Source organism: Malus sylvestris, chromosome 2 (assembly GCF_916048215.2).
Source record: "Malus sylvestris chromosome 2, drMalSylv7.2, whole genome shotgun sequence".
In the NCBI taxonomy this organism is placed as follows: Eukaryota; Viridiplantae; Streptophyta; class Magnoliopsida; order Rosales; family Rosaceae; genus Malus; species Malus sylvestris.
The window spans coordinates 37,283,555-37,297,074 of NC_062261.1; the positions used below are offsets into that span (position 1 = coordinate 37,283,555).

At 38.0% G+C, this 13,520-nt stretch overlaps 1 protein-coding gene across 1 annotated transcript; it reads right to left on the bottom strand.

The window, feature by feature from the left end:
• Positions 1–7,062, bottom strand: LOC126613801 (chaperone protein dnaJ GFA2, mitochondrial). Its single transcript, XM_050281398.1, has 18 exons — positions 6,815–7,062; positions 6,559–6,658; positions 6,250–6,309; positions 5,791–5,876; positions 5,290–5,373; positions 5,165–5,203; positions 4,434–4,517; positions 3,877–3,918; positions 3,699–3,786; positions 3,487–3,551; positions 3,313–3,387; positions 2,554–2,626; positions 1,928–2,019; positions 1,714–1,785; positions 1,337–1,393; positions 1,175–1,223; positions 614–680; positions 1–461 (listed from the first exon to the last, which is right to left on the bottom strand). Exons 1-18 carry the CDS (start codon positions 6,890–6,892, stop codon positions 368–370), a joined length of 1,305 nt encoding a protein of 434 aa, XP_050137355.1. The 5' UTR covers positions 6,893–7,062; the 3' UTR covers positions 1–367.
• Positions 7,063–13,520: the final 6,458 nt, after the last annotated feature.

The window sequence follows — 13,520 nt, forward strand, 5'->3', positions numbered from 1 at the left end:
TTGCAAGGAAAACTTTTCAATCTCATTAAGGGATATATCTGTCCAATACATTTGTGGCAAAAATAATTAGGGACAAGAAGAAACCCATTATCATTGTGAGATTATAAGTCAGAATATATGTACATTGCCGCAAAATTACTGCACGATGATCACCGATCACCTCGCCTAAATGACAAAGTACGAATTATGACTCGACGGGTAAAAATTATTACATAACCTTACAAATAGAAGTGGCTCAATTGGAACCTAAAACAACTCCAATCCTCTACCAGAATGGTCTGGGTGGATCCTTTTGTCTACTTTCACTATCATTCCTTGTCCTTCCAGCTATCATCTAAACAAAGAAACCCTCTCCACGCTAATCTCATCAAGATGCACCCGCGGCTGCATGCTTACCATATTCCCCCTGTTCTTCTTTGGCAAACTCTTCAATTAATTCGCGTTGCCTTTGAGTCAGATTCCTGCATGGTTACATGTCTCAAGTTACGAGTAATAAAGATAAAACACTGGCTCAAAGAGTCTTTATGGTCAAAACAGAGGTTACCATTAAGCTTTATATAAAAACAAAAATAGACTATACTAACAGAAGTCGTTTGGAACCACGAAAACTTACGTTGGAATGCTGACATTGAAATGCACGTATTGATCACCAAACGTATAAGAGTTCCTCGTCTTTATCCCTGTCATACATCCCCAGTAAGTTAAGTGAGAAATGACCTTGTTCTATTCACATCGAGGGGAGATTAATAAATTAAATTTTCATACGATATTACTAAATTGCTAAACAACATAGACACGCCTTTACATAAGCCAAATTATGAATAATAAAATATAAAACTAGAGCACATTAAATGTCAGCTATAATCAGATAGACTTAAACTTTAACCCGCATCACCAGTCCCCAACCCAGCTTGCTCAATGCTCACTCAAGCATAAGAAACATCAAATTTCTCTTTCTGCTGATTTTGCTCTGCTTTCAATAAAAGAAGAGGTTGACCGGAGATTCAACTCCGAACTTTCAAAAGCAGAAACTTACCACTTACAATAACCTATTAACCAATTCCTAATCCAACTTATTTCTTCATAGAGTTAATGGGGACTGTTTAAAGTGGGGAAGTCAAATTCTTATCAGAGCGAGAAAATGAACCTATAAAGAGTAATCCGACTGCCTTACCTTTCTTCTTCAAGACTACCTTCTGACCAGGTTGGGTGCCAGCACGAACCTGCAGACGAGAAAGCAATGTGAATTATGCCACCTTTGATTATATAACAGTATCTAAACTTGAGTCATTTCCACTTATACACGAGTTGTCAACGCATAAGTTCCAAAGCAAACCTTTAATACAACATCGCCCGTGAGAGTTGGGACCTGGATAGTTCCTCCCAAAATTGCCTGCAAAGAAGCATTCACTAAACCTCAGTATGCCAATACATTAATGTTTCCCAATAATGGTATTCAGTTGTAAGAAAAGGCAGAGTTGATGACTCCCCAAAACCAGCATACAATAATAATTAGTCTGCATAGAAACATATTAACTTTCAACAGCACAATACACATAAAAACTGAACAGGCAATTTAGCTTGTTGGTGCCTCTGAGGCAATAAGACTCTGCCAAAGAGTATTCTTTTTCTCCATCTCATACACTCACTATACAGGATTTTCTGTTATTAAAGCCCATTAATTTCCCAAGAACTGAAAAATTTAAGCAGTACCTGAGTTATACTGAGAACAGCATCTACATGAATGTCTGCACCTTCTCTACGGAAAACTGGGTCTTCCCTAACCTGCAAATAGATTTAAGATGTAAATTAATGACAAGCAGCTTATACATCCTAAGGACCTGTTCCAGTGTTACCCCAAAAAAATAAATATATATATATACATCTCAAGAGGACGCAAGGACATTATCAAGGATTAGTAGGTCACCTTAATGGTAACAAAAAGATCACCAGGTTGCATTCCATCAGGATCAGCCCCACCGCTACTAAACACTCTTATAGTTTCATTGTCATCAACACCTGCAAATGGAAATAACCAGTCGTCCACTATTACCAATAAAAAATAAAAAGAAATAAAAAAAAGCAGATATAGTAGTTCGAAAATTGGAGTCTTTGTTGCAAATGATGATTCATAAATGCAGCCATATTTTATTAACAAAGTAACAAATGTTCTGTTAATATTTGCAAAGGACAAAAGCAAAGGATTAGGCTTGAGAATCAAGAGTGTGTTTTACTATTTGAATGCGAGCAATGAAATGGAATGACGAAAGGAAGAGCGACAGCATCATAGGTGCTAAGTATCCGACAAAAATTCTTTCATATAGTAAAACACCCTCATTGAAACATTGATAACAATTTAGTACAGAGCCTAACTTGATGCCCAACTAATGGGTGTAACAGTATATGATATGAATGATATAAAAATCAAAAGCATATCAATCTATTGAATAACTTGATATAAAATGATTGGCAAAACGAATGATCCCTTGAACAACGTAAAAACCACAATGATCACCCAGACGCAACCAAATGACAATAAATTATAAGAAATACCTGGCATGATGTCTAACTTGACCGACTTCATACCACTTTTGACCCGTCTTCCATTACACGAATTGCAAAGTCTCTGAAACCAAAAAGTGAATTATTTTACTTCGTGGTAACTCGTAATAAAAAATGATTACATAGTAAACAATTTAGACAAAACAGAACAGGATACAACATAAAATTGAGCATAACCATAACAGTATCCAAGGAGATCTAAAAAGGAAAAAATAGCATTGGAAAATAATTTTTTAACACAGCAGATCTCATTGATATGGGCAAGCATGTACAGATTTGTGCAGAAATGTAAGTATCAACTTACATGAATCCATGGGAACATACTAACAATACAGTTTGAAGTACTCTTATTAAGGTACTGCTACTATTCATATATAGGGACATGTCTCTTCCCCTTTCCTCAGTTCTGTTTTGAACAAAATAGGTGCTTCAGAAGAAAGAGGGATAAAACGAGCACACACAGCCCGGACACATTTACTTTCCCAAAGCCAAATACTTGATCCCTTTTGTAATTTCAAATCTAAGCAATTATCTTTTGACAAACAAAATATAATCATATATCTAACAATAGCTGACCCAAAAAAAGGGCAAAAAATTGTATTATGAAGTAACAAGGTTAGAACAGCAGGCAGCAAACAAAGACTAAATATTGAAAAATGAAGACATGACTCATCTGGAGAAAAATATAAACAATCAAACTTATCTGTAGAGGAGTAAAATGCATTAGTGCAGATAAGATGTGAACCGTACCGGGAAAGTTTTACCAGTCCCCCCACACTGAGAACAAGTTGTCTGCATCCTAAATGGGCCAGTTTGCATGAAAGTCTGGGTATGCAGCAAACCAAGAGTTAACAAGAGCAGATGACGCGATATCCTTTTTTATTAAAATAAATAAATAAGGTTTATGTTCTTAGAGAAACTAACCATCCCAGACCCTTTACAGCGCTTACATGATTCAGGTCTGGTGCCAGGGGGAACACCACTTCCACCTGCAATGATCCACAGAACAATAAGTTAGCTAAAAAGTTTCCTTGCAATGCCAATTGAGCAAAAGACAACTTCATACTAGAACATTTCCACAAAAGAGAACTTTCAAAAGAAAAGAAGACATTTAGAGGTGAACAAATCAGGCATACCACAGGCTTCACAAGGCACTGCAGCTTGAAATGACACCGTTTTAGCACATCCCTGAACAGCTTCCATGAAGGATAGTTCCAAAGTAACCTGAGTATTTATAAGAACAGAAATCCATGACATGAAGCAAATTCTAAAGCACAAATAAATATCAACAACAAAATTGAAGCGGAATGAAACCTTGATGTCTTGACCACCATTCTGACGGAAAATGTTGAACATCTAATCTCCATCGGAAACAGCGCAACACCAATAACATGCACATACAATCCCAAAATGAAGATAAATCCCCAAAAAAATGAAAAAGTCAGCAACTTGGGAATGTAGGAAGTATTTTAGAACATATAATATGTCTTCTATGTTCATAACATATTAGATAGCATAAGATCACTTAGAAAAGATTCCAAAAATCTTCTGAATACTAAATGGAAAGAGATAAGAAAGACTATGCGGAGTGCTGGACCACATCGGCACATCCTCATCAAGACAAGAACGGGCTCCTTACAAATACTTGACAGGATATACAAATTTCACCAGTTAAGAAAACTAGAATATACAGAATAGTTTAACGAGCAACAGAAAAATGCTAAATTAAGTACTTTCATGGTTGTTCAAAGGAACTAATCCAAGGGCCCTTTTTTCTAGTTCTTCAAAATTCTGATCTCAAATTCCAAAACTCCCAAATGACAAGAATATTAACAAGCAATAAAACCTGACTATAAGGATAGAGTCATTACATTTTCATCAAATATATCTTTAAATGGATTTCTGAAATCATTTGGAAAGCCGTTGCCTTGATTCTCATATGCGTCATGGCCCATCTGTAAGAGAGTGCTTAATTACATAAGTGATAAACAAAAGTTCCTAATATAAGGAACACGGTTACATAACACAATTCTGAAGGAGGCTACACAATAAATGTACAATACAACAAGATTCACTTACTTAAAAAGATCATGAAGTTAATAGGTTTAATAACAGAACATGGACTATAATAGTCTATAACTGCCTCTGACATTGGCAAAAAAAAATAAAAAATTCACCAGTATCTTAGTATCTTCTCAAAGCAGAACATCTGGAACTATAACCATTTTTCGTATCCTAACCTGTAATACGTCTTCTATGTTTTTACAGTTGAAAAGAAGTCTTCTATGTTTGTTGAGAAGTACTTTGCATCTTCAGGGGGTAGACAAGCAAAAATTGCTGGAATATATGTTTGATTCCTATTGTTTGATAGTGCACAGAGAATGAATTATAAGGAGTTCTCAACAATCTAAGAAAGTGTTATCCCTATCCAGTTCATTGTCAAGTAAAACTACCAAAAGCATTAACTACAAGGTTTTACAAGAAAAATACTAAGGACCCACTCCACATCATACTCAACCAGAAGCATTTCATAATGGAACACACAGAGAAGTTAATTTTGAACCAAAACATAGAGCGCATGAATAAAGAATAGAAGTAACACCTGGTCATATTCTTGACGTTTTTCCTCATCCTTCAAAACCTACAATAATAATGAAAACAAGTTCTTTTTAGTCTATTCATAAGTCAATAGTAATTAGTAAATAAATTCTGAAGAAAAAATAAAACCTCATAGGCCTTTTGAACTTCTTGAAACTTCTTTTCTGTATCAGGATCATTTTTATTAGTGTCTGGATGGAGCTTCTTTGCTAGCTGCAAAATAATTAAGGGAGATGAAGGATCAAAGAAAGATGACATTCAGAACAGAAACAATTTAAAATCAAATATGTATTCAAACTACACTACATTGTGAGTACAAATTGAAAAATGACTAAACTTCTAAATATGTAACTAGAACACACACTAACATTATGCATTATCATGGACGTGTAAGCCTGTTATTCCTCCTACAGCAATACTACGATCATACAAGTATTCTTAGATTCCTGGAAAACAACTCTAAATGTTAATAACAATTTTATAGTTATGGTTTTTATATCTACAGTAAAATATAACTTAATTATATTCCAACATTGCAAAGTTATGTCCAGTAGAAGTGGCATTTATTAATTCTACAAGACTTGAGTGAACATATATGTACAGTAGGCATAAAGTGTGGCAAAAACCTACCCCATAATAAGCTTTCTTTATTTCCGAGGAACTCGCATTCTTGCTCACACCAAGTGTCTCGTAGTAGTCTCTCACAGACATAGATGCTGATGCATAAAAGAGTACAAATCTCATAAATAAATTCCACATACTCCCTGTTGTATGCACTACCAAAATGAACAAATAATTGCATGATATTGCAAGAAACTACCTAACAAAGTAATGAAGTCTTTAAGCTCGACCTTTTTTTTTTTTTTTACACATAACATTGATACCAAAGTTTTCTCGTAAAACGTGGGTTTTCAACTAAAAGTACACAACACAGACACTGAGTTTCGCGGCACGTCAGGATCAGTCAAGCCTTCAGAATGAGTAAATGAACCTTATAATTGAAATGCACACAATCGCAAAAACAAGAACATATTTACAAACATATGAACAAATAAACCAAAAATGAAAGCGTATTCATGTGTCTGATACCAGTTCCATGAATTGATCTCACTGCGAACCAATCTCCCAGCAACCAACTCTTTTTACACACTGCAAAAAATAGGGACAGTAAGGGGGAAAAGAAAAGGCAACAAAAACGAGTCCATTAATGAGGGGAGAAACTTAATGCTCATTCGATAGAGTAAAATCCCATTTAAACATATTAAAAGAAAAATAACTAATTAAATCCAGAGCTTCGCTTGTTTTCCCTTCGGTAAAATCCGGCAATCATGAAAGGAAACCCATTTCCCAAATTCGAAAAAACGAAATAAAGGAGAAGTGGGTTGGTGTTTGACATACCATTATTAGTATTAGTATAATCTCCCACTAAAACTCTGGAATTGTTGCAAACCCCAGTCCTGAATGTCCTATAACCACCTCCAAACACCCTCCCGTACACCTGGAAGCACCAATTCAACATTGAGAAAGCTAATTAGCCAAAAAAGATAATAAATTTTCAGATTAACCGATTAATTAGCACAAATACAATCGAAAATGAAAAGATTGTTACAAAAAATTACGATTGAAGGGGAAAGAGAGGGATAATCAATCGTACGGAAGATGAAGGGACATTGGATGCAATAGAGCGACGAGCGAGCCAGTTGACGAGCCTGACGCCATTGGAGCGAACCATTTGGAGGAAGAAGCACCAAAAAAAGATCAAGTCTTTGTGTGGAGATGGGATTTTTTAGGGTTTTTGGCTGGATGGATGATAAACCCTCGAGAAACCCTAGGAGGAAGGTTCTAGTAGGCAGCTGCTCAAGTTAGCAGTTTACGGAGGAGAGAGAAGGAAGGGCCTGGCCCAATTTTGTGGGAGACACTTTTCTACTTGTTTGCCAAATAATTGATAATTAATTAATTAGGGTTTTATTTTAAAAATAATAAAAGTGAAATTTATAATTTGGTTGCGTGCGTGCGTGCGCGTGGTAAGGATCTAACTGTGGAGATTTTTTCTAAGTTAAATTACATTTTATCATCTCAGGTTTGAGATCTATTGTAGTCTTATACAATATCTTCAAAAAATTTCATTTTCATATCTCGCGTACTATTTTATTTCAATATAGTACATCCGTTACATTTTCCATTCATTGGTTCGTTAAAAGCTGATGTGGCTGCTACATTTGTATTACGTGACTGCTAAATTTGTGCCATGTGGCAAAAAAAAATTATGCATTAAAAATATTATAATATTGACCCTAAAAAAATAAAAATAAAAACGAAACCAACCCAGAAACCCATCTCACCCCCCCCCCCCGACCCACTCCCTCACCTCCCCTCCCCTCTCCTCTTATAAAAAAACCCACCCCCATCTCCCCTGTAACCCCCACCCCACCCCCACCCCCGACCCACTCCCTCACCTCCCCTCCCCTCTCCTCTTATCAAAAAACCCACCCCCATCTCCCCTGTAACCCCCACCCCACCCCCACCCCCGACCCACTCCCTCACCTCCCCTCCCCTCTCCTCTTATCAAAAAACTCACCCCCATCTCCCCTGTAACCCCCACCCCACCCCACCCCACCCCTTATCATGCGCACCCCTCACTTGGTGCTCCAAAACCGGCAATTCCACCTTCTTCGTGAATGTGCTGCACGTCATGAACAGATCCCACCAGCTCGACCCAAGAACCGGCGATCTACATGGACTCAACGCCATTTTATTTGTAGCCAAATAGAAATTAAGCCCAAAGGTGAGAAAAAAAATGAATTCAAAAGTTCAAATTTTTTACAAAAAGTTTATGAATTTATCGTGGGGTGGGGGTTGCAGGGAAGGTGGGGTGGGGTGGGTTTTCGGATGGGAGGGGAGGTAAAGAAAGTGGAGGAGCGATAGGTCGCGGGGGGGGGGGGGGTTATGGGTTTCTAGGGTTGTTTGCTTTTTTATTTATTTATATTTTAGGGTAAATATTATTATTATATTTTAAATACATAAAAAATTATTGTTTTGCCACGTAGCATAAATTTGGCAACTACGTCAGCACAAATGTAGATCTCATATCTACCTTGTGGGGAGAGAAATTAATTGATTAATTTCCTAATTGATTACAAGATATTATTTTGACATAATATCTTGTAATTACACCCAAAAACCACCATAAATGGCCGGACCCTTTTCTCCAAATAGGGGCCAACCACACTCTCCTATTTCTCCCAAAAACCTAATTCCAACTCTTTTGCTAAATTCTACAAATTTCTCTAAACACTTTCTCCCTCAAATTCTAACTTTGGCATCAGAGGTTCTTCAGCCAAAGCCCCCCATTCATCGTGGGTGCGTGAGGCTTTTGGCATTGACTTAAGGTGTTAATTGTTTTGCAGGTGCATTTTCGTCCAAGAAGAAGAAGGCGGAAATTTGCATCCACAAATTGGTGCTGTCATTGAGAGTTTAAGTCACACGCTCGTAGAAGACTCTCGCATTCAAGGTTTTTCGTTTTCTTGTTCACTTGTAGATTTTTCGTGACACGCCCCGACCCTGATATTCCCCGAATACCAGGACCGACACGTGCTGGCCGACACCCGGGGGTGACGAAAGCCATTAATTGATATAAAAGCTAAGAATAAGAAATAAATAAGGGTTAGAAATTTGAAATACAATGAGTTAAAAGTTTTAGGAACATGCTCAAAGCATACAACTAAACCTAATCACTAAAAAGAATTAAGATAAAATTTAATGAATAAAGGAGCGGGTCCTACATCAAGAGGATCCGAAGATGCTGATGTGGAAGTGCCTTCATGCTAGGATTAGGTGCCTTGATTCTAAGTCCTGAATGGGGGCGCAAAACAAAGGTGAGTGGACCAAGTTTATATATATCATAATAATAAAACAGTTATCAAGATACTAACCCCCACAGTTTATATAATGAAAACTACTAGCATAATAAATGATGGATTTAATAAAAATCCTAGCATGCCAAAAATATCTCAAAAGCCATATCGCGGAATATTATCGCGTAAAACCAAAGCATGAATCGTCTCACAGATCATCTCGTAAACGCGGTGTGCTACTAGTAAGATCACCGAATAAACATAAGTCCCGGCCTAATGCCTGCACCTAAGTCTCTGTGCCCGTAGCTAGAGATAACTCCCTCCCGGCCCAATGCCTGTCATCGTGTCCCTCAGCCTTTCGCTAGGGATTATTTCTCCCGACCTAACTGCCAACACCAGATCCTCGCCCAGGCGGCATAGTGTCTACTAGGTACGCACAAATAGTTACGCATCTCATAAATAACCACTTCATAGCATAGATACCGATCATCGTCTACACTATAAAAAGGGGTTCAAAAACATGTTCTAGCATTCTATCGTCATCCGTCAGATAGTCTACCAGTTCATGGTTTTTATAGAAAATATGATATATTAAAATATAGCTCAAAATAGGCTAACAATGATTTCCTCACCAAAACACGAGACGAAATCAATAAATTCAGTAAACAGGATTGATATAAATCAATTCATAAATTTGTAGGCATGCTAATCATTTATGCATTTACTATAAAATCATGTAATTTTAGAAGGGGTCCACTCACAGTACTTAGTTGCCAAAAGCTGCGCCACTAGCGAAGACGGAAACGTCACAATAATTGCCCCTAAGCACATAAATAGCACATTTAATAAAACTATATAATAGCAATTGAATTTGGAAAAACGGATTTTGGAAACGGATTCAGAACGTTGAATTACCCTAAGAAGGGTCCCGGACGAAAACCCGAAAAGTCAACTCTAAAGTCAACGTTGACCGGGGGTCAACGGTCAAATTAGGTCTAACGGGTTTTAGGCTTGAAATCCGGATTAGGGTTTAGAGTTTAAATAAAATAGGGGATTTGGGATTGGATGGGTTTAGGGTTTTAAAGGATTTTAGGAACCTATGGTTTTTGGGTTAAAAGGGTTTTAAGGTGAAGAAATGGGGTTTGGGCCTAAGCCCAAACACACATATACACCATAAACACACACACACACACGGCATGCATGTGCATGCATAAACACATACACACACACACCCACGGCACCAAGGCCCTAAGGCCTCACAAAATAACAGGGTTTTAAGCCCTTTTAAATGGAACCGACCCAAGGCCAAATTATATAAGGCCCGAGGCCTTATGGGGTTTTTAAAAACAAAAACAAAATTTAAAACTAAAGGGGACCCCCAGCCCCCTTTAGTTTTAATGGGCTTAAGGCCCAAGGGAAATGGAAAGGGAAGGTCGGATGGCCTTGGTTTGCCGAGAGAGAAGGCTGGAGCTGCTACAGCTCCGGTCACTTGAAAACGAAAGCTTTGAGCTCCGATCTAGGTACAAACATGAAGAACAAAGAGAGAGAGAGAGGTTTCTACCTTCCAAAGACCGTGACTCGGTCGGAGTTGACCGGAAAAAGCCTCCAAAGTCCACGGGTTCGCCGGAAAATGGGTGTGCTCAACCTAAAACGTTTCCGAAGCACAACCTACGTAAAAATGGTAGATTCAAGCTCCTAAAACGCAACCAAGCACAATCTAACAACGAGAATGAGAGATTCGAAACTTACCCCAACGGAAAAAGGGAAGGAAAGTTCGCCGGAGCTTTGCTCCGTGTCGTCGAACTCGCGGGCATGGGGGTCCTGGGCTTGCTACGAGCCTCTCCTGAAGGTGCTAAGGTCCAAGTGAGTCCAGGGGGAGAGAGAGAGAGATGCGAGAGGTTGAGGGAGAGGGATACGGGAGAGTTGAGAGAGCTACGGGAGGGAGGGACGAAGAAGAAGAAGAGAGAGAGATCAGAAAACATAAAAATAAAACAAGGTGAGCCCCACGGGCTCACCAATTAAGGCTTTAAAACAATTTTTAAATAAAATGGGGTTGGGGTGTTTCATTTCGTACGTTCTTATTCTTGGTGTTTTTATTTATAAAAATTCTTCGATAATACGTAAAAGAAAAGTACAATGGCAAGAGATTCGGAAACCTCAATGAACGGAAATTCCAATGTTCAAGAATTAGGACCACGACGATCCACAAGGCTCAACAAGACGATGAGTGGAGCGGCACCACCCCCACGGGGCACCACCGTAGCAACCACCACGGCAGCCAACCTCGACAAAGCCCACGACGCCAAGACCACGGCTTAAGCAGTGCCATTCAAGCCCACACGGGCTCAAGCCCAAGGCAAGCCGGCCCGAGCCGCCCAAGCCCACAATACTTATAGTAATAGCCCATAAGAACTATAATGGTTAGCGTGGAGTATGCTAAGGGGGTGGGGGAGTGGGCTAAGCTTTACAATTGGTTTGTCATGATAATGTGGTTCAACTTTGCCTTTGACGATAATCAAACCTAAGACATCTCACTTATAAGTGAAGAAGAATACTATCATACCTAGTACTAAGTGACTTTTTTTTATTTTTATTTGAACATATTATAAGTGTTGAAAAGAAAAGAAACTTGCGAGCCAAGGCAACAAGAAATTTCTAACGCTGAGAGAAGTCAAGTCACAGCAGTTTAGCAGAAATTGCAATAACAAGGGTGAAGCGAGATCCACCACCTATTCATATTTCACGCCGATCGATTTGGTGAGGTAAGTTTTCTCTCTCAAGTTCTTACGAAAATTCCATTAATTCATCACAAATATAATATATATGCCAAATCAATGTAATTTTCACCTAATTTTTTAGTGTTAGGGTTAGCACTCGATCTGTTTATTGTTTTGAGTGTTTTAAGTGCTATCAGTTGGTTCTGCAGTTTGTACAAAAAAATAATTGAGATATCCTTACAAAAGAGGCACCAATGTCATCACAAAAGCAGCAGCTTTGTGTTATTGAAGATGACTTCAAAGGCGAAAGCCATGGAGGGTTTGGGCAACCTGATTTAACGATTTCAGGTGAGCCTACTGATTATTATCCCAAAATATGGCTGCCGGATTTTCTTATGTTTAAACGATATTATCGTTCTTTAATTATTAAGGAAAAATGAAAAAGGTTATGGTTCTTTACCTTGCCGGCCTTCAGAATTTAGGGGCCCTAACCTTCGAAGTGGGGCTCTAAAGTTCTCTGACTTCTGACCTTTCGTACATTCACATGTATAAAAAAAGTTAGCTAAATACATTAAAAGTTTATTTCAAAATATCATTAAGAATTAATATTAAAAGAAGAAAGAAAGAAAAAATATTCCACACCCCGCGTTTTTGACACAAATGTATTAATTAAGTTTATATAATCTAATTGTCAATCAATTATTTTTTAATTATCTATGACTTTATTATTTTGATATTTTTATTGAATTTGAATTTAAAAATATTGGAGGGCCCCTTTGAAATAGAAGCTCTGAACGGACGCCTACTTCGGCTACGCTCAGAGCGGGCCTTGTTTCTTTAATTCCAAATATGCAAATAATATGTACAACAAGCATAAAACTGAATGAGTAGTCCATACTCCAAAGTTTGGTTTTCAAATGGGGCTGCTGCAAAAATTTTAGCCAAATGCAATTTATGCCACTACTCTTTGCTCTGCTTGCCTTCGAGCTGTGACGTGAATGCGGATAAGGTGTTATGATTTATGAACCAAGTCCAACAGTTTATATATGTTGGGCAAGGTCGAGAACCATATATACATTTCACGTATTATATATATCAGTTGATATATTTTTTATTTTATGAACAAACGATATTTATCGGGGAGGGGGTGAACTTAGCCTCACAATGTGCTAGCAATAATGTAGTTCAAATTCGTTTTTGGCGAGAATCGAACCTACGACTTCTCACTTACAAGTAAAGAGGAATACCATTAGACCATAATACTAAGTGTCCTATATCAGTTGATGTTATATGCAACTCTTACACAGTAAATTACGTTATGACCCTAAAATTAAAGTACAACTGGTCATGTTCACGTTAGGTATCCCCTTTCATCCGGAAAGTAAAAATATGTAGCCCTAAACATCAGCCTGGCCTTCTCCAGCCATAATCCTTTGTTTCTGCATGACAATGAAAGCATCCTTTGTTTCTGCATGACAATGAAAGCATCCTGGGTTTCATCGTGTTTTCCGATAAACTAACATGGTTGCAGATTCTTCGCGGGACTATAAAGACATAATTATTCACAACCTTGTGTGTATAAAGACATAATTATTCACAACCTTGTGTGGAGTTTTCTGATTTTCCTACTAGTGTGGCAATTAGAGTCTGTTTTGATGAAGGGAACGGAATATTGGGATCCAAGAGATCCTTCTTTGCAAAAATTTTGAAAGTGCAGCAATGCCGGTACTGGACACGTTATTTCAACGAGAATCGAATCGGAATTGAGCTGGCTTGAACATGGCGTCGA

Coding starts and splice junctions, on each gene's coding strand:
- LOC126613801 (XM_050281398.1), bottom strand. CDS start 6,892: ATGGTTCGCTCCAATGGCGTCAGGCTCGTCAACTGGCTCGCTCGTCGC. Junction 3,919..4,433: donor AAGATATATTTGATGAAAAT/GTAATGACTCTA, acceptor GATGGAGATTAG/ATGTTCAACATTTTCCGTCA. Junction 2,627..3,312: donor GGACTGGTAAAACTTTCCCG/GTACGGTTCACA, acceptor TTTTGGTTTCAG/AGACTTTGCAATTCGTGTAA.